The sequence below is a fragment of the Piliocolobus tephrosceles genome, chromosome 5 (assembly GCF_002776525.5).
Source record: "Piliocolobus tephrosceles isolate RC106 chromosome 5, ASM277652v3, whole genome shotgun sequence".
In the NCBI taxonomy this organism is placed as follows: Eukaryota; Metazoa; Chordata; class Mammalia; order Primates; family Cercopithecidae; genus Piliocolobus; species Piliocolobus tephrosceles.
The window spans coordinates 64,127,093-64,146,131 of NC_045438.1; the positions used below are offsets into that span (position 1 = coordinate 64,127,093).

The 19,039-nt window shown below is 44.2% G+C and overlaps 1 protein-coding gene across 2 annotated transcripts; it reads right to left on the reverse strand.

Annotated features, from left to right (window-relative positions):
* Positions 1 to 903: 903 nt before the first annotated feature.
* LOC111538463 (nucleophosmin-like) lies at positions 904 to 1,735 on the reverse strand. 2 transcript variants are annotated; one of them, XM_023205838.2, is made up of 3 exons: positions 1,678 to 1,735; positions 1,151 to 1,374; positions 904 to 1,065 (listed from the first exon to the last, which is right to left on the reverse strand). In XM_023205838.2, the coding sequence occupies exons 1-3, from the start codon at positions 1,733 to 1,735 to the stop codon at positions 904 to 906; spliced, it is 444 nt and encodes a 147-aa protein (XP_023061606.1). The 2 variants fall into 2 exon arrangements, with proteins under 2 accessions (XP_023061606.1, XP_023061605.1); XM_023205837.2 differs by having other exon boundaries at positions 1,151 to 1,735.
* Between the last annotated feature and the right edge of the window lie 17,304 nt (positions 1,736 to 19,039).

Genomic DNA, 19,039 nt, shown 5'->3' on the forward strand with positions numbered 1-19,039 from the left:
GGAATTAGAACTTGTGTTTTCCATTGTTGTAATAAATCTCTTCCCCATAAATTTATAGATACAGAAGTTATAATTGGTTTAATAGTCCCAGGTTGTCCATCAGGCCCCTCACAATGCAAAATATAACTACTTTGATATACTTCAGCAGCTTTACCAACTCCAACTATGTTAAATTGAGAGGGTTGAATTAGCCATGTGGACAGCCAGTCCTGTAGAGAAATGATTGAAATGTCCGCTCCTGTGTCTACCAAACCTTTAAATTTCTTTTCTTGAATAGTTATTTTACAGGTAGGACGTTTATCAGTAATTTGATTTACCCAATAAGCTGCTTTGCCTTGTTTATTCATGCTTCCAAATCCTCCTGTTCATTTAATTTCACTTTTTCCCATTCCCACATACAGCACAATCAGGAGCTGTGCTATGCGCTCTCCTGGCTCTGCTTTCCAGGGAACAGAAGTAGATATGACAATTTGAATTTCCCCATTGTAATCTGAATCAGTGACTCCTGTATGTATTTGTACCCCCTCTTTTTTACTTTATTAAAATTCTAAGTTTTATTTCACATGTATATTTTTGTCTCCCCACCATTTCCATGTCTGACCACCGCTACTACTATGTCCTATCATAACATTCCATACATACTCAAAACCAAGCAAAGGGTGGAGTTCCATCTTTAAAAACTAAACAGGTATTTTGGACAACACATTCTTGGCAATGGAACCTGGACAACATTTATCAAACATGGCAGGGAAAGATCTCACTCTGCATTATAAAAAGGACAGACAGATATCAACTGCTACAGAAACGAAATAAGAAGGAAAATTTTTAACAAATTGTTTAAACTATTTTCTTAAACAGACTTCCTCCACTGCCAGAGATCTTGAATAGCCTCTTGATCAGTCATCAGAAGCAATTCTTCACATAATTGATGAACTTGACTCCCACTCTGCGAAGAGAACCACCTTTTTCTATACTTGCTTGCATTTTTGCTTTAATGTCTTCTACAGAACTAGGTCCTTTTGGTGTTTTAGGAGTTTTTTTCCTGTTTTTTGAAGAATTTTTGTCCTTTTGATCTTGGTGTTGATGATGGTTTTGAGTCTTTTCCATTCTGATTTGACTTTTGTGCATTTTTGGCTGGAGTATCTCATACAGATTTCTTCACTGGCACTTTTTCTTCAGCTTCCTCATCTTCAGAATCATCATCATCTTCATCATCATCATCCTCCTCATCCTCATCATCTTCATCAGCAGCAAGTTTTACTTTTTTCTGTGGAACCTTGCCACCACCTCCAGGGGCAGACCGCTTTCCAGATACACTTAAGAGTTTCACGTCCTCCTCCTCTTCATCTTCTAACTCTGCATCTTCCTTCACAGCTACTAAGTGCTGTCCACTAGTATGCACTGGCCCCGAACCACACTTCAACCTTAAGACCACTGGTGGTGTTACTTTAAAGCCCCCAAGGGAAACCATTGGCTGCACAGACATTTTCAAAGTTGCCAGTGTTACTTTAATTGGACTGCCTTCGTAATTCATTGCCTCTGCTTCAACAATGTGCAATTCATCCTTTGCACCAGCCCCTAAACTGACCGTTCTTAAAGACAACTCATTAAAGATAAGCTCATTTTCATCATTATCCACCTTAGACTGATAATTTTTGTCGGCCTTTAGTTCACAACCGAATAGATAGTTCTGGGGCCTCAGGGGGCTCATGTCCATGTCCATCAAATCTTCCATCAGGTGGCTGCACGCACTTAGGTGGGAGAGAAGGCGGATGGAGAGAAACAAATGCTGCTCCAGGGAACAGCCCCACAGGATGTAATCACACCAGTTGTACCCATTTTAAACTCAAACTAGACCTTCCTAAAAGTAATCCTATTGTCCCTGCTGGCAAGGGTCCACAGACTCCTGTTGGGAGCTTTTGCGGGGGTTCCCCAGGCAGAAGGCTCACAGCTTTTGTGCAGCATAAATCTACTGCAGCACTACCGGCTGTGGCAGGGGACAGACATTGTACGGGGGTGAGGGAATGGCCTGAGCTGGAAATGCCCTGGTTTAGAATGGGGCCCAGGACGGGCCCCTCATGGCATTTCCCGAAATTGGGTTCCCATTTTTATCAAACTTAGAGTGACACTGATTAGCTCAATGTTTTCCTTTTTTACATTTTGGACATATTTCAGGATCAGCAGTTTTCTTTTTTTCCCCTATCTGGTGGCCGGACTTGCTGATTTTTTCTACATTCTTTTTTAGTATGACCATGCTTCCTATAGTTAAACAAGCTCCAAGATAAAGGAATATTTCGTTTATCTAATCTCAGTCCTGCCATTGCCTGTGCCAGCAAGGTAGCTTTATGCAGATTACCTCCGATACCATCACAGGCCTTGATATAATCAACTAAATGTGCTTTCCCTCTGATAGGTCACAGAGCAGCCTGGCAATCTAGATGAGCATTGTTGAAAACTAATAACTGCAACACTATATCCTGAGCAGCTGAATCTGCAATCATCTTTTTAAAAGACTCCTGTAACTGAGCTATAAAATCAACGTATGGTTCTTTGGGTCCCTGTTTTACAGCACTAAAGGAAGGGTATTGTTCTCTACCTGAAGTGATTTTTTCCCCAAGCTCTAATGCACACTCCTCTAAGCTGTTATATGGCCTCATCCTGCATGACCACTTGTGCATCTAAACCAGCCCAGCCGCCAACCCCCAAAAGTTAGTCTGCAGTGATATTAATTTGAGGTTGGGCCTGGGCATTGCAAGCAGTCTGAATGGAAGCTTCGTCTGCCCACCAAGTTTTAAATTGTAAGAACTGAGCAGGAGTTAGACAAGCTCAAGTAAGAGCGTCCCAGTCAGTAGGAACCATCAGACTGGAAACAGCAACATTCTTTAACAGTCCCATTACAAAAGGAGAATCTGGTTTAAATTCTTTGAGTAATTTAAAAGGAAAAGGCTCAGATGCAGCTGTAATATTTCCCTGTTGATCTGGGGGGTGTATTCTAACAGGGAACTGCCAAGCCTCTAAATCACCTCTCGTCTAGCTTGCTGAATTCCTGCCTGAATAGAAATAACAGCAGTCGCTTGAGGTGCTGCTCGAACAGTCACTGGGGCAACTACTTTTCACCCAGTGTCCTCCAGAAAAGAAAGATCTGGGGGGTCATTTTCTTCAAAATAGTAAGGAGGGGGTTCAAAAGGGTAGAGATGAACTTCTCCTTCCTTTGCCACTTTAACTTTAGCTGGCAAATAAACATGTTCTGTAACCTCCTCTGTTACTTTGCTATACTCTTTTTCCTCCTCATCATCAGTGTGAAAAAGTTCCAAGGTGAAACCAACCAGACCCCATATCTGTCCCATTGTTACCCTGATGCTTCTGAGTTCCCCTTCTTACTCACCATGGGGATTGCTTTAAGAGTATTCGGGTGTCCTCCAGCTAGTTTTCTGTTCCTACCATTGCTCTGGCGACTCTTCGACCTGGATTCGAGCCCCCAAGATGGACGTCACTTGCTGAGACCAGCTTGGTCGGGGAGACCCTAACCCAGCAGCACTAGAGGAATTAAAGACACACAGAAATATACAGAAATATAGAGATGTGAAGTGGAAAATCAGAGGTCTCACAGTCTTCAGAGCTGAGAGCCCTGAGCAGACATTTACCCACACATTTATTAACAGCAAACCAACCAGTCATTAGCATTGTTTCTATAGATATTAAATTGACTAAAAGTATCCCTTATGGGAAGCGAAGGGATGGGCTGAATTAAAGGAATAGGTTGGGCTAGTTAACTGCAGCAGGGACAGGCCCTTAAGGCACAGAACGCTCGTGCTGTTGTTTGTGGCTTAAGAATGCCTTTAAGTGGTTTTCCACCCTGGGCGGGCCAGGTGTTCCTTGCTATCATTCCCATAAACCCACAACCTTCCAGCGTGGGTGTTAAGGCCATTATGAACATGTTACAGTGCTGCAGAGATTTTATTTATGGCCAATTTTGAGGCCAGCTTATGGCCGGATTTTGGGGTGCTTGCTCCCAACAACACCCAGCTAGTTTTTAAATTTTTGTGGAGATGGGGGTCTCACTATGTTGCCCAGGGTGGTCTCAGACTCCTGAGCTCAAGTGGCCTACCCGCCTCAGGTGTAAGCCACCGTGCCCAGCCTCTGTAAATACGTTTCTGAGAATAAGTTGGTCTGAAATGAATCCAAATCAGTTTAGACAGTAAAAGATTAGATTTCATTTAGGACCAAGAATCTTTTCTAAACTTTACCTATCAAAGTACCTTCAGGACAGCCATCTGTTGTTGAAATCTCAGCTGATGCACACTGCAAAAGGTTTAGAAGATTCTGGATAAATAAAACCATGGGGATCCTCTTGAATTAAGGTTATTGGGAGCAGCCCAGGCAGACACACTCACAAAAAATCCTTTTTAACCTTTTTGAACTTTAGGGCCAAATTGTCACCTTAATTTCTAGAAGACTTTAGGGCTGGCATTGCAGCGTCTAAATGATCCATCCTTCAATTTCTCGTCCTTATTCCCCCAGGTCCCTGCCTTTCTCCAATTTAGTGCTTATTTGTATTTCTACCAGCCAGGACACAGAAGAAAAGATAAAAAGCTCAAAAAGTTGATTCCACTTTTCCAAGGAGGTTAACAGGGAGCAGGTTGACTTTACAGTACAATGTTGAGGATCCTTGCTCTCCAAAGCTTTCTTTGTTTTTCTTAGATTCTGTCTCTTTTTGCCTCCCTCATCTTTCATTATATTTCTTTTTTTTTTTAAATTAAAAATTGTTAAAACAGCAATGAGACAGGGTCTCACTATGTTGTACTGGCCAGTCTTGAACTCCTGAGCTCAAGGGATCCACCAGCCTCAGCCTCCCAAAGTGCTGGAATTACAGGTTTAAGCCACTGCACCCGGTGTGTGTTTCCTTTATCCTCCCTCAGAAACAGCTCCTTGCTTTCTAGAATCACAGACTTTTTTTTTTTTGAGGCGGAGTCTCGCTCTGTCGCCCGGGCTGGAGTGCAGTGGCCGGATCTCAGCTCACTGCAAGCTCTGCCTCCCGGGTTCCCGCCATTCTCCTGCCTCAGCCTCCCAGTAGCTGGGACTACAGGCGCCGCCACCTCGCCCGGCTAGTTTTTTTGTATTTTTTAGTAGAGATGGGGTTTCACCGTGTTAGCCAGGATGGTCTCGATCTCCTGACCTCGTGATCCGCCCGTCTCGGCCTCCCAAAGTGCTGGGATTACAGGCTTGAGCCACCGCGCCCGGCCCAGAATCACAGACTCTTACAGCTAAAAGGGACCCAAGGAATTATTCTGTATATGGCTTAATAACTCCTGGGGAAAACCAAGCCTCAAAGAGATGAAATGATTTCCCATGACAGCTGGAAACCAAGTCTTTTGACTCATGGCCCTCAATTATTTCTACTATGTCACACTGCTTTGCTTCTCTAAAATAACTGTAAGATGAAAGAAAACTCCAGTCATTGAAGAAAATTTTTTCTTTTCCTTTTTTTTTTTTTTTTTTTTTTTCTGAGACAGGGTCTCACTCTGTCACCCAGGCTGGAATGCAGTGGCATGATCTCAGTTCACTGCAACCTCCACCTCCCTGGCTCAAGCATCCTCCCACCTCAGCCTACCGAGTAGCTGGGGTCACAGGCATATGCCACCATGCCTGGCTAATTTTGTTTTGTATTTCTTGTAGATATGGGGTTTTGCTATGTTGCCCAAGCTGGTCTTGAACTCCTGAGCTCAAGCCATCCACCCGCCTTGGGATCCCAAAGTGCTGAGATTACAGGTGTGAACCACTGTGCCTGGCTGAATTTTTTTTCTATTGTTGGGAAAAAAATAATAGCAATATCACACATACATTTTTGCTTTCAGAATATGTTTCCTGAGTTAAAGAGCAAAACTCATGTAAGATAGAATAAAAAAGAAATTCCAATTAAAGTAGGAAATAAAAATGCTTTTAATATCAGTTTAATCATTAGATGCCTAATTTGTTCCTCCAGTTAGCTAGTCAGTGGCCCAGTATTTCTCAGGTACAAAGGTCTGATAACATCCTAATCAACTCCATGGAGCAATAGGGACCCTCAGCTCTGGATTAATTCAGAAGGCTTAGAACTGTTCTGCATGCCTTGCTCATGTTTTTACTTTCTTTTTATGGATTTGGTTAACTACTTTCCTTCTGCATTCTCAGGTGTTTGAAAGGTATCCATCCAAGTGTCTCTTTACTCTGGTGCACCATAAAAAATTTGAGACAAAAATATTGATATGGTTTGGCTGTGTCCCCACCAAATCTCAACTTGAATCATAGTTCCCAGAATTCCCACATATTGTGGGAGGGATAGAGGGGGAGGTCATCATGGGGGCCAGTCTTTCCTGTGCTATTCTTGTGATAGTGAGTAAGTCTCATCAGATCTGATGGGTTTATCAGGCGTTTCCGCTTTTGCTTCTTCCTCATTTTTCTCTTGCCGCTGCCATGTAAGAAGTGCCTTTTGCCTCCTGCCATGATTCTGAGGCCTCCCCAGTCACGTGGAACTGTAAATCTAATGAAGCCTTTTTTTCTTCCCAGGCTTGGGTATGTCTTTATCAGCAGCATGAAAACGGACTAATACAGTAAATTGGTACCAGGAGTGGGGCATTGATGAAAAGATACCAAAAAATGTGGAAGCGACTGTGGAACTGGGTAACAGGCAGAAATTGAAACAGTTTGAAGGGCTCAGAAGAAGACAGGAAAATGTGGGAAAGTTTGGAACTTCCTAGAGACTTGTTGGCATTTGGCATTGCCCAAAATGCTGATAGCGATATGGACAATAAAATCATTTTGGAGCTTTAAAGTTTGACTGGTGGGTAGGATGATATTTCACTGTGGTTTGGTATGCATTTCCCTGGTGCTTAGTGATGTTGAAGCTCCATAAACATTTGCTTGTCTGGTTCACCATACGTATTCCTAGCATCTCAGATAGCACCTGACATGTTGGAGATGCTTGACAAATACTTGTTGAATATATGAATGAACAAATAAAGACTGGGTGTGGTGGCTCACACCTGTAATCCCAGCACTTTGAGAGGCCAAGGTAGGAGGATCGTTTAAGGCCAGGAGTGCAAGACCAACCTGGGCAACATAATGACACTGTCTCTACACAAAAATAAGAATAAAAATAAAATAAAACAAGCTGGAGGATTGTGGATGTTGTTCAAATAGCCATGGGTTGTGCAATTATGATGTTGACTGGATTCGGAATTGTCTGCCAGGAATGAAGCTCTCAAGAACATCAGTATGGGCAGTAAAACACATAGCCTCAATCATCCCAAGGCAATTGGTTCTAACAGCAATTCTTCCTAAACTGGGACTGCTCTCTGACAGTTCCTCATAGTGTTTTTCATCATCTTGAAAGGTGGCATATGTCTGTAATACCAGCACTTTAGAAGGCTGAGGCAGGAGGATTGCTTGAGCCCAGGAGTTCAAGACCAGCCTGGGCAACATAGGGGGACCCCTGTCTCTACAAAAAAATAAAAATAAAAATAATTAGTCAGGTATGGTGGTGCACACGTGTAGTCCCAGCTACTTGGTATTCTGAGGTGGGAGGATCTCTTGAGCCTCTGCACTCCAGCCTGGGCAACATGGTCTCAAAATAATAATAATAATAATAAAATAAAAATTAAATTAAAAACTAAAAAAACCAAACGTGGCATATCATTAGGGCTTTTTCACACATCAGTCTAAGTTCTTCAGTGACAATGCCCATACAGTATTGGGAACTGTGATATGCCTATTGATGCTAAGTCCTGAAGTTGATGAGATGAATAAGCCACCATTCTTTTCTTTAAGAATCTCATGGCCAGGTGCAGTGGCTCACGCCTGTAATCCCAGCACTTTGGGAGACCAAGGTAGGTGGATCACCTGAGGTCGGGAGTTTGAGACCAGCCTGACCAACATGGAGAAACCCTGTCTCTACTAAAAATACAAAAAATTAGCTGGGCATGGTGGCACCTGCCTGGAATCCCAGCTACTTGGGAGGCTGAGGTAGGAGAATCCCTTGAACCCAGGAGGTGGAGGTTGTGGTGAGCCGAGACCATGCCATCGCACTCCAGCCTGGGCAAAAAGAGCAAAACTCCGCCTCAAAAAAATAAAAAAATCTCATAATCTAGGGCTGGGCGCAGCAGCTCACACCTGTAATCCCAGCACTTTGGGAGGCTGAGGCGGGTGGATCACCTGAGGTCAGCAGTTGGAGACCAGCCTGGCCAACATAGCAAAACCCCATTTCTACTAAAAATACAAAACTTAGCCAGGTGTGGTGGTGGGTGCCTGTAATCCCGGCTACTCAGGAGGCTGAGGCAGGAGAATTGCTTGAACCCAGGAGGCGAAGGTTTCAGTGAGCTGAGATTGCACCACTGCATGCTAGCCTGGGCGACAGAGCGAGACTGTCTCAAAAAAAAAAAAAAAAGAAAAAGAAAAGAAAAGAAAAGAATCCGTCAATCTAGTAAGGGAAGACACGAGGTGCTTTACTTTTTGCAAATTGCCTGGAACACAGGCTTTTTATTAGCACATGAAGCAGTAACAGCAGTGTTATTCCACACCATATGATGCTGAAATGGTTGCTGAATCCTTCAGCATTAAAAGCTAGGACACTTTGGATACCACTAAAGTGTCCAGTGTTTCAAAATGAACAGTAATAAAAACTACCCATTGCTGAGCTCCTGCTATGAGCATTTTTTATATTGGTTTTCTCAAAGTATTTCTGATTATGTTATACTCACTTTTACATATGATGAAACAGAGACTCAGAAAAGCTTAGAAACTTGTCCAAGGTCACACAAGTGGTAAGTGTAAGCCATGAATCATATCCAGTTGTTTCTAATGACAGAGCCCATGCTCTTTGCATGATACCACAGGGTCTTGTTTGAAGTATCTCTGGTCCCACTTCCTCAGTTCTTCACATACAATGGATCTCTTCCCAACTTCCCTTCTCTACTCTAGTCAGAGAACATCTTATATACATCAGGTAAAAACTATGTAGATCCATGCAGGCTTCTTTACAACAGAACATCCAATGGCACATTGTGCTGACAGGACCGTTATATAAAGTTGTAGGAGTTATAAGAATACAAAGAAGACATAGCGATATGGTTTGGCTCTGTGTCTCGACCCAAATCTCACCTTGAATTGTAATAATCCCCATGTGTCAAGGAAAGAACCAGGTGGAGATAATTGAATCACAGGGAACAGTATCCCCCATGCTGTTCTCATGATAGTGAGTTCTCATGGGATCTGATAGTTTCATAAGAGGCTTCCCTCTTCACTTGGACTCATTCTCTCTCCTGCTGCTGTGCTTTCCTAATTGTAAGATTCCTGAGACTTCCCCAGCCATGTGAAACTGTGAGTCAATGAAACCTCCTTTCTTTGTAAATTACCCAGTCTCAGGTATTTCTTCACAGCAGCGTGAGAACAGACTAATACAGTAAATTGGTACCAGGAGTAGGGTGCTGCCGTAAGGATACCTGAAAATGGGGAAGGAACTTTAGAACTGAGTAACAGGCAGAGGTTGGAAAAGTTTGGATGGCTCAGAAGAAAACAGGAAAATGTGGGAAAGTTTGGAACTTTGTAGAGATTTAATGGGTTTGACCAAAATGCTGATAGTGATATGGACAATGACATCCAGGCTGAGGTGGTCTCAGATGGGAATGAGAAACTTGTTGGGAACTGGAAAAAAGGTGACTCTTGCTATGCTTTATCAAAGAGACTGGTGGAATTTTGCCCCTGCCCCTAGAGATCTGTGGAACTTTGAACTTGAGAGAGATGATTTAGGGTATCTGGTGGAAGAAATTTCTAGGCAGCAAACCATCCAAGAGGAAGCAGTGCATAAAAGTTTGGAAAATTTGCAGCCTGATGATGCAATAGAAAAGAAAAATCCATTTTCTGGGGAGAAATTCAAACTGGCTACAGAAATTTAGATAATTAATGAGAAGCCAAATACTAATCACCAAAACAGTGGGGAAAATGTCTCCAGGGCATGTCAGAGAACTTCATAGTAGCCCCTCCCATCATAGGTCCAAAGACCAAGGAGGGAAAAATGGTTTCATGGGCCAGGCCTAGGCCCCCTTGCTCTACACAGCCTCAGGACATGGTGCCCTGTGCCCCAGATGCTTCAGCTCCAGCTGTGGCTAAAACGGGCCAAGGTATAACTTGGGCCATTTCTTCAGAGGTTGCAAGCCCCAAGCCTTGGTGGCTTACATGTGGTGTTGGGCCTGCAGGTACGCAGAAGTCAAGAATTGAGGTTGGGGAACCTCTACCTAGATTTCAGAGAATGTATGGAAATGCCTGGATATCTGCTGCAGGGGCAGAGCCCTCATGGAGAACCTCTGTTAGGCCAGTGTGGAAGGGAAATGTGGGGTTGGAGCCCCCACAGAGTCCCCACTGTGGCACTGCCTAGTGGGGCTGTGTAAAGAGGGCCACCATCCTCCAGACCCCTGAATGGTAGATCCATCAACAACTGGCACTGTGTGCCTAGAAAAGCTGCAGACACTCAACACCAGCTGTGAAAGCAGCTGGGAGAGGGGCTACACCCTGGAAAGTCACAGGTACAGAGCTGCCCAAGGCCATGGGAGCCCACCTCTTGCATCAGTGTGACCTGGATGTGAGACATACAGTCAAAGGTGATGATTTTCAAACTTTAATGTTTAATGACTGCCCTACTGGATTTTGGACTTGCATGGGGCCTGTAGCCCCTTTGTTTTGACCAATTTCTCCTATTTGAAATGGGTGTATTTACCCAATGCTAGTACCCCCATTATATCTAGGAAGTAACAAACTTTTGATTTTACAGGCTCACAGGCAGAAGGGACTGTCTAGTCTGAGATGAGACTTCAGACTTGGACTTTTGGGTTAATGGTGGAATATGTGAAGACTATGGGGAACTATTGGAAGGGCATGATTGTGTTTTGAAATGTGAGGACATGAGATTGAAAGGGGCCAGGGCAGAATGATATGGTTTGGCTATATGTCCCAACCCAAATCTCATCTTGAATTGTAATAATCCCCACATGTCAAGGGCAGAACCAGGTGGAGATAATTGAATCACAGGGGGTGATTTTCCCCATGCTGTTCTTGTGATAGTGAGTGAGTTCTCAGGAGATCTGACAGTTTCATAAGGGGCTTCCCCCTTCACTCGGATTCATTCTGTCTCTTGCCACCCTGTTAAGAGGTGCCTTCTGCCATGATTGTAAGTTTCCTGAGACCACCCAAATCATACTGAACTGTGAGTCAATTAAACCTCTTTTTTTTAATATAAATTACCCAGTCTTGGATATTTCTTCATAGTGTTACAGGAAAGTGGTCCCAATCCAGACCCCAAGAGAGGGTTCTTGGATCTCTCGCAAGAAAGAACTCAGGGAGAGTCCGCAGTGCACAGCAAAAGCAAGTTTATTAAGAAAGTAAAGTGGTGAAGGAACAGCTACTCCATAGACAGAGTAGGGCATTCCCAAAAATAAGAGGAGGAATGCATCCACCCAAGGTACAATGCTTGTGAATACATATATATGATTAAAAAAAGATCATGCACCAGGCGGTGGCTCACACCTGTAACCCCAGCACTTTGGGAGGCTGAGGCAGGTGGATCACTCGAGGTCAGGAATTCAAGACCAGCCTGACCAACATGGCCATCTCTACTAAAAATACAAAAATTAGCCAAGTGTGGTGGCATGAGCCTGTAGTCCCAGCTACTCGGGAGGCTGAGGTTGCAGTGAGCTGAGATCACACTACAGCACTCCACCTTAAGCAACAGAGCAAGACCCTGTCTCAAAACAAAACAAAAAAAAAAAAAAAAAAAACAAGAAAAAAGATCATGGGGAGATGTGCTCTGCCACAAGGGTTTCTGATAAAGGATTAATCTTCTTAATTACTATATTTTGCAAGGATATTATCTTTCTCATGCCTATAATCCTAGCACTTTGGGAGGCCTAGGCAGGCAGATCATGAGGTCAGGAGATTGAGACCATCCTGGCTAACACAGTGAAACCCAGTTTCTACTAAAAAATACACACACACAAAAAAAGTCAGCTGGCCATGGTGGCAGGCGCCTGTAGTCCCAGCTACTCAGGAGGCTGAGGCAGGAGAATGGCGTGAACCTGGGAGGCGGAGCTTGCAGTGAGCCGAGGTCGTGCCACTGCACTACTCCAGCCTGGGCAACAGAGTGAGACTGCATCTCAAAAAAAAAAAAAAAAAAGAATATTATCTTTAAAGCAAAATTAGGAATGTCTTTGTTCTCCAGATATCAGGATATTAGAACATTCCCAAATCTGGGTCTGTTAAGTAAACATTATCAATCTGCTCCATTAACTGTAAACATCTAAATGCTAGGAATACCTTTCTGGGAATGCAGCCCAACAGGTCCCAGCTTCATTTTCCTAGCCCTCACTCAAGATGGAGTCGCTCTGGTTAGAACACCTCAGACAACAGCAGTGTGAGAATGGACTGATACACATGGGGAAAAAGTAACACTAAACCATTAAATGAGGATGTGACTGACACAGACCCTTGATGAACTCAGCTGCTGCTTCCTCATGTATAATTACAGAGCCCTTTTGAGTGACACCATTTCTCCCCCAGGTCTGTCCAGCTTTCTGTCATCTCTTGCCCTACCATAGGTATTTTCAGTCCTTAATGGTCACCTACAAAATATTCACTGATGAAAAGTGGCTGTGTCTTCCAAGCGCCGTGACTCCCCAATACATGGGCAGCAGTGAACACTGGTTTTCCCCTGGAGCCAGACTCTTCGTCTGCCTCAGGGAAGCAACTCTGCTTGAAGCCCCCGTGGATATGGTTTCCATGATTTTTCTTCCAGATATCACTACTTGGAAAATTGTGGTTTTATTCCTACTCATTAAGTCTTATAAATATTATGATTTGACATGTCACATTCCCCAGTGAATTTCTGCTTTGCAAACTCTGGGCTGTTTAGACAGTTGCAGAAACAAGGTAGGGAGGCTGGGGGTGGCAGGAATGTAGACAGTCAGCCCCTGTCCCTGTCTATTCCCACAAGGACAATCCAGCCAATGGCAGCAGACTGCTGGAAATGTAGAAGAGTTGAGGGAGAAAAACTTTGGAGAATAATTATTTGTCTGCTGTGGTAATAAAACTAACGTTCTGTAAAACCACTTCTTTGGAGTGTTAGGCAAATATCTTTCGACCTCTTGAATTTGAAATGGTTTTGTAGGTGCATGTGACCACTGACTTCAAAACAAAGGCTTTTGGAGGAGACAGGTCTATTAGCTGTGCTCTTCTCTAAATATGTTTAGGCCAGGCGCAGTGGCTCACGTCTGTAATCCCAGCACTTTGGGAGGCCGAGGCGGGTGGATCATTTGACATCAGGAGTTCGAGACCAGCCTTGCCAACATGGTGAAACCCTGTCTCTACTAAAAATACAAAAATTAGCTAGGTTTGGTGGTGGGTGCCTGTAATCCCAGCTACTCAGGAGGCTGAGGCAGAGGAATTGCTTGAATCCGGGAGGTGGAGGTTGCAGTGAGCTGAGATAGTGTCACCGCACTCCAGCCTGGGCGACAGAGCAAGACTCCGTCTCAAAATAAATAAATAAAATAAAATAAATATGTTTTAAAAGAAGGCATGTGCCCATGGTGGGAAGAAGAGAGATGAGGAACCAGGGAAATAGTCAAAGAGAAAAAGATGGGGAGAGGGGAAGGACAGGAGGGAAGGGGAGTCAGAAACAAAAGACACACAGGGTTTAAGTGTACCACATCCGTTTCCTTTTCACTAGCACAAAAGCTCCTGGATTTCAAACTCATCTGAGCTCTCCTTGGGAGCTGGTTGTGGCCCGAGGCAAGGGCTGACTCTCAGAGGACAGCTTGGCAGTGACAGAGGCAGAAGTCAGACAAAAAGGCTCTGACTGACATGTGAGCGGCGGGGTGATGTCAACAACAGCTGACCCGTCATGAGACCTTAGGAAGAAAACCAATGGGAATCTTGTTTTGGAGCAGCTAGTGCCCAGCTAGCTCCCTGCTAGGTGCTTGGAAACAGATTGACTAGCATAATAGAGTGATTTTGTAATCTGTCATAATACCATAAGCCACAGATCCACAGACTTTGACCCCTCACAGGTATAATAAGCTCCTTTATTCAGCTGCACATGATCTCCCTGTGGCTAAGGAGGGAGGGGGTCCTTCTTCTAATTACACAACCTAAGCATATGTTTTGCTGGAGAACAAAGCTTTATATTCATTAGCAACAATCTTGTAAGCCAGGTTCCTTTTACTAGCCAGTTAACTAATTGACAGTTAAGAATTTGTATTAATAATAGACTGCAGCCAGGCATGGCTTAATCTGACAGTTTTATTAAAAATGTAGGCAAGTTCCTCAAGTTGGCATGACTGTCAGCCTTTATGTAGGAATCCTGCTTACCAAGGATCTTAACTTGCTGTACAACAACATCACCCTGGCAGAAAATTGTTCTCCCAGGTCAAAGTCCAGGAGTCAGCAAAGTTATTCACTTGGAGGATTTTTTGTTGTTCCTTTTGTGACACATCTGAACAAGGAAATGATTTTGTTGTGTTTTCTTAAAATCTTATTGACATGGTTCACTTGTTCTGGACCAAGTTATTCTGGTGATGAATGATCCTAATTTTTCCTTGCTGCTTTTCTGTGTACTTTGTCCTCTTTTTAAATTTTTATTTTGTTTTATGGGGTATGGAAATAATTATTTCTCAAATCACTAGCAACTCCATTGAAAGTTCTGAGAGAGATGGTAGAGACGATGAAATTCAAAATACGTCCTGCCACACACTGTTCTTTCCAGTCTTTGCCTTTGAAATTCTTCCAGGACCTAGCTTAGATACGCCCTACCCTATGGCATCTTGTCAAATTTCCCCCATGTTGGAAATCGAGCGTTTTCTGCCCCCATTCTCCCAGCACATGCACCAAACTTCTCTCCGGCTCCCTACTCACCTGACCTAATACCCACCTTGGAGCATGGTCTGTCCTTTTATCCCTTTTTCCCATGATCCCTTGCCCTTAGCAAATATGCACTAAACATGTGCTGGGTTAAATTGAATGTACTCTTTATTACTAACCCTAATCTCAGTAGTCAGTCTGTAAAACACCTTTGATCTCTGTTGGTTTGTAAATGTCTCTGGAATCTAGCCTTTCTCTGTGGCAGGGCCTTTATCACCTCTTGTCCCCTGCTTCAGCTCAGTCTCCTTGAGAGGGATCTTTCTGAGACATAAATATGGTGACGAGGCCAGGTGCATGGCTCATGCCTGTTATCCCAGCATTTTGGGAGGCCCAGGCGGGCGGATCACCTGAGATCAGGAGTTCGAGACCAGGTTGGCCAACATGGTGAAACCCTGTCTCTACTAAAAATACAAAAATTAGCCAGGCTTGGTACTGTGCACCTGTAGTCCCAGCTGCTGAGGCACAAGAATCCCTTGAACCCAAGAGGTGGAGCTTACAGTGAGTTGAGATCACACCACTGCACTCCAGTCTGGGAGACCGAGCAAGACCCTGTCTCAAAAAAAAAAAAAAAAAAAAATCACTCTGGCTACTGGGTTGGGTTGAGTAGACTGCTGGGGAGGGGCAAGTAACAACAGATGTGAGGCAAGCTGTTCAGAGGCTATTGCAGCAACTCAGTGGAGTGGTGACCATCACCTGGATTAAGGTGGGTCTTGCAGGATATTGTTTGAAGGTAGAGCAAACAGAACTTGCTATCGGAATGGATGTAAGGGGAAAGAAGGATTAATCGAGAGTGAAGAGAGTGACTGCAAGTTTTAAAATATTATTTGTTGATTTTGAGCAGCTAGAAGGACAGCTTAAGATGACTCCTATGGGCTTTTCATTGTAGGACTCAATTTGGCTCACCTTTCCGGTGTGGTCACCTGCCCCTCCCTTTCTACACCCGTGCTCCGTTCATACCTAGCTCCTCCATGGTCCACACTCAGATAGATTTATTTATTTATTTATTTATTTATTTATTTATTTATTTATTTTGAGATGGAGTCTCACTCTGTCTTCTAGGCTGGAGTGCAGCGGCGCGATCTCAGCTCACTGCAAGCTCCACCTCCCGGGTTCACGCCATTCTCCTGCCTCAGCCTCCTGAGTAGCTGGGACTACAGGCATCCACCACAAGGCCCGGCTAATTTTTTGTATTTTTGGTAGAGACGGGGTTTCACTGTGTTAACCAGGATGGTCTCAATCTCCTGACCTCGTGATCCACCCGCCTTGGCCTCCCAAAGTGCTGGGATTACAGGTGTGAGCCACTGCGCCCAGCCTTTTTATTTATTTATTTAAGAGACAGGGTCTTGCTCTGTCACCCAGCCTGGAATGCTGTGTCAAGATCATGGCTCACTGCAGCCTTGAACTCCTAGACTTAAGCCATCCTCCTGCCTCAGCCTTCTGAGTAGCTGAGACTACAGGCATGTGCCACTGTGCCTAGCTCACACTCATATTCTTCCATATTCCTGGGTCTTTGCTTCTAATCATCCTTCCTTCTGAATGACCAAAGTGTGGTTTTTTGTCCACCAGGAAAACTCCTATTCCTACTTCAAGACTTTTTTTTGTTTGTTTTTTAAGATGGAGTTTCACTCTTGTTGCCCAGGCTGAAATGCAATGGTGTGATCTCAGCTCACTGCAACCTCTGCCTCCCGGCTCAAGCGATTCTCGTGCCTCAGCCTCCTGAATAGGTGAGATTACAGGCATGCACCACCATGCCGGCCTAATTTGGTATTTTTAGAGGAGATGGGGTTTCACCATGTTTGTCAGGCTGGTCTTGAACTCCTGACCTCAGGGGATCCACCTGTCTCAGCCTCCCAAAGTGCTGGGATTACAGGCTTGAGCCATCGTGCCTGGCCTCCTCCTTCAAGACTTCTAAAATGACACATCCTCTGTGAGGTCTGCTTTTTGTTACACACACACACACACACACACACACACACCAGAGCACATGCATCCACATACACCTGTTTTTCCCATGGCCCTTTATAATGCCTCTCCTGCACTTAGTTCTCTTGTTTATGTAGGGGCCATGCATCTGGCGCCTCCTTGAGAAAGCATGCCCCCTGAGGGTGGGATTTGATCTTATTTAACACTCTAACCCAACCACAATTAGGAAAAAGATGGGGTTGTGAAGTGTTTACTGAATCAATGAATGGATAGGAATCAAGGAGGGATGTGCCTCTCCCTCTAAATCCTATCCCACCCCCGACAAAATTTTGGTTTATCCCCTGCTCTGTAACATATAAGAACTCATGCTGCCTGGCATGGGATGTAACAACGGAGCTTGAATGAATACTAACACTTGGTTTGGAAAGTCAGGAATATCACTTTACTTGCACCTCATATGCATTTGAAAACATCAAATTGGCTGGATGCAGTAGCTCATGCCTATAATCCCAGCACTTTGGGAGCCTGAAGTGGGACGATCATTTGAGCCTGGGAGGTCACGGCTGTAGTAAGCCAAGATCGTGCCACTGCACTCTATCCTGGGCAACAGGGCAAGACGCTGCCTAAAACTAACAAAAAACAAACAAACCCAAAACAATAAAAACATCAAATAGATTGAAGGCTGCTTTGGCTATCCCCCAAATCAGGCTGTACTGTGGGGAAAGGCAGCCTCCGATTTCACTATCAGGAAAGCGTTCTCAGAGGTCAGGGAACAGAAGGGCTCACAGACCAAATAATATTGCTCAAAGTGGAGATTATTGAACCTAACTTACAACACACAACAGAAAGCAAGGAGGATGTAGATGGGGTAGGTTAACACTCTTAGGAGAGGGAGCAAGCAGGGCTGAGGGAAGATGACCTTTCTCTGCCGATGGTGTGGTTGGAAGGAGCAGAGTTGAAATTGGACAATATGGGGAGAGGTCAGCAGAAAGTGCCTGGATGCCTTCCCTCCCCTATGCTTACTCTATTAGAAAGATGCAGAGCAAGTAAGCCTGCCAGAGCTATAGCTTGCCAGTTAGCTTAGCTGCTGAACACTTACAGGTTTCATATGCATCTCTGCGGCAAAGCATACGTAGGACCCTAGGGGACGATACTGAGATTACTGAAAGGTGGCTGATTTAGGGATGATGTAAGCATCAGCCTAGAGGGAGCATAACCCATAGACTTTCCATCCTTTTGTTTTTTTTTTTTTTTACAGAGTCTCTCTCTGTCACCCAGGCTGGAGTGCAGTAGTGCGATCTCGGCTCACTGGAACCTCTGCCTTACGGGTTCAAGCAATTCTCGTGCCTCAGGCTCCCAAGTAGCTGGAATTACAGGTGCCCACCACCATGTTTGGCTAATTTTCGTACTTTTTGTAGAAACAAGGTTTCACCATATTGGCCAGGCTGGTCTTGAACTCCTTACCTCAGGTGATCCATCTGCCTCAGCCTCCCAAAGTGCTGGGATTACAGGCGTGAGCCACCACACCCGGCCCCTTTTTGTCTTTAAGACTTTTGTTCTGACCTTTTAAGCATATTACTTACTACCTGTATTTAACATATTTTATGAATTCTTTCATAAGCTATTTGCTCGATCACCACCTATACTTAACATATCTTACGAATTTTATTTCTCACAAGCTACTTAAGTTTGTTTTTATCTATGCTTAACGTTTCTTATGAGTATTATGAGCTAAATGTTGGTGTCTCCCCCAAATTCATATGTTGAAGCTCTAACCCCCAATGTGATGGTATTTAGAGGAGGGGTCTTTTTCGAGGTAATCAGGTTTAGATGAGATCATGAGGGTGAGGCCCCCATGACAGAATTAGTATCCTTATAGAAAGAAGAGAGACAAGAGCTCTTTTTCTCTACCATGTGAGAGCACAGCAAGAAGGCAGCCATCTGCAAGCCAGAAAGAGGGCCCTCACCAGAAACTGAACCTGCCAGCAGCTTGATCCTGGATTTCCCAGAATCCAGAGGTGTGAGAAATAAACGCCTGCTGTTGAAGCCACTCAGTCTGTGGTGTTTTGTTATAGCAGCCTGAGCTGACTACAACAATGAGTTTCACCCATCTTAGGTGTTTTTCCTTCTTCTGTAGCAGAATTGCATATTCTTAAAGAACACAGCAAACAGTACAATG

What these genes read in the sequence shown, in the direction of transcription:
- LOC111538463 (XM_023205837.2), bottom strand. Translation starts at nt 1,735, where the DNA reads ATGGAAGATTTGATGGACATGGACATGAGCCCCCTGAGGCCCCAGAAC. An exon ending in AAGTGCCAGTGAAGAAATCT is followed by an intron (nt 1,066 to 1,150) that starts GTATGAGATACT and finishes CAAGATCAAAAG; the next exon opens with GACAAAAATTCTTCAAAAAA.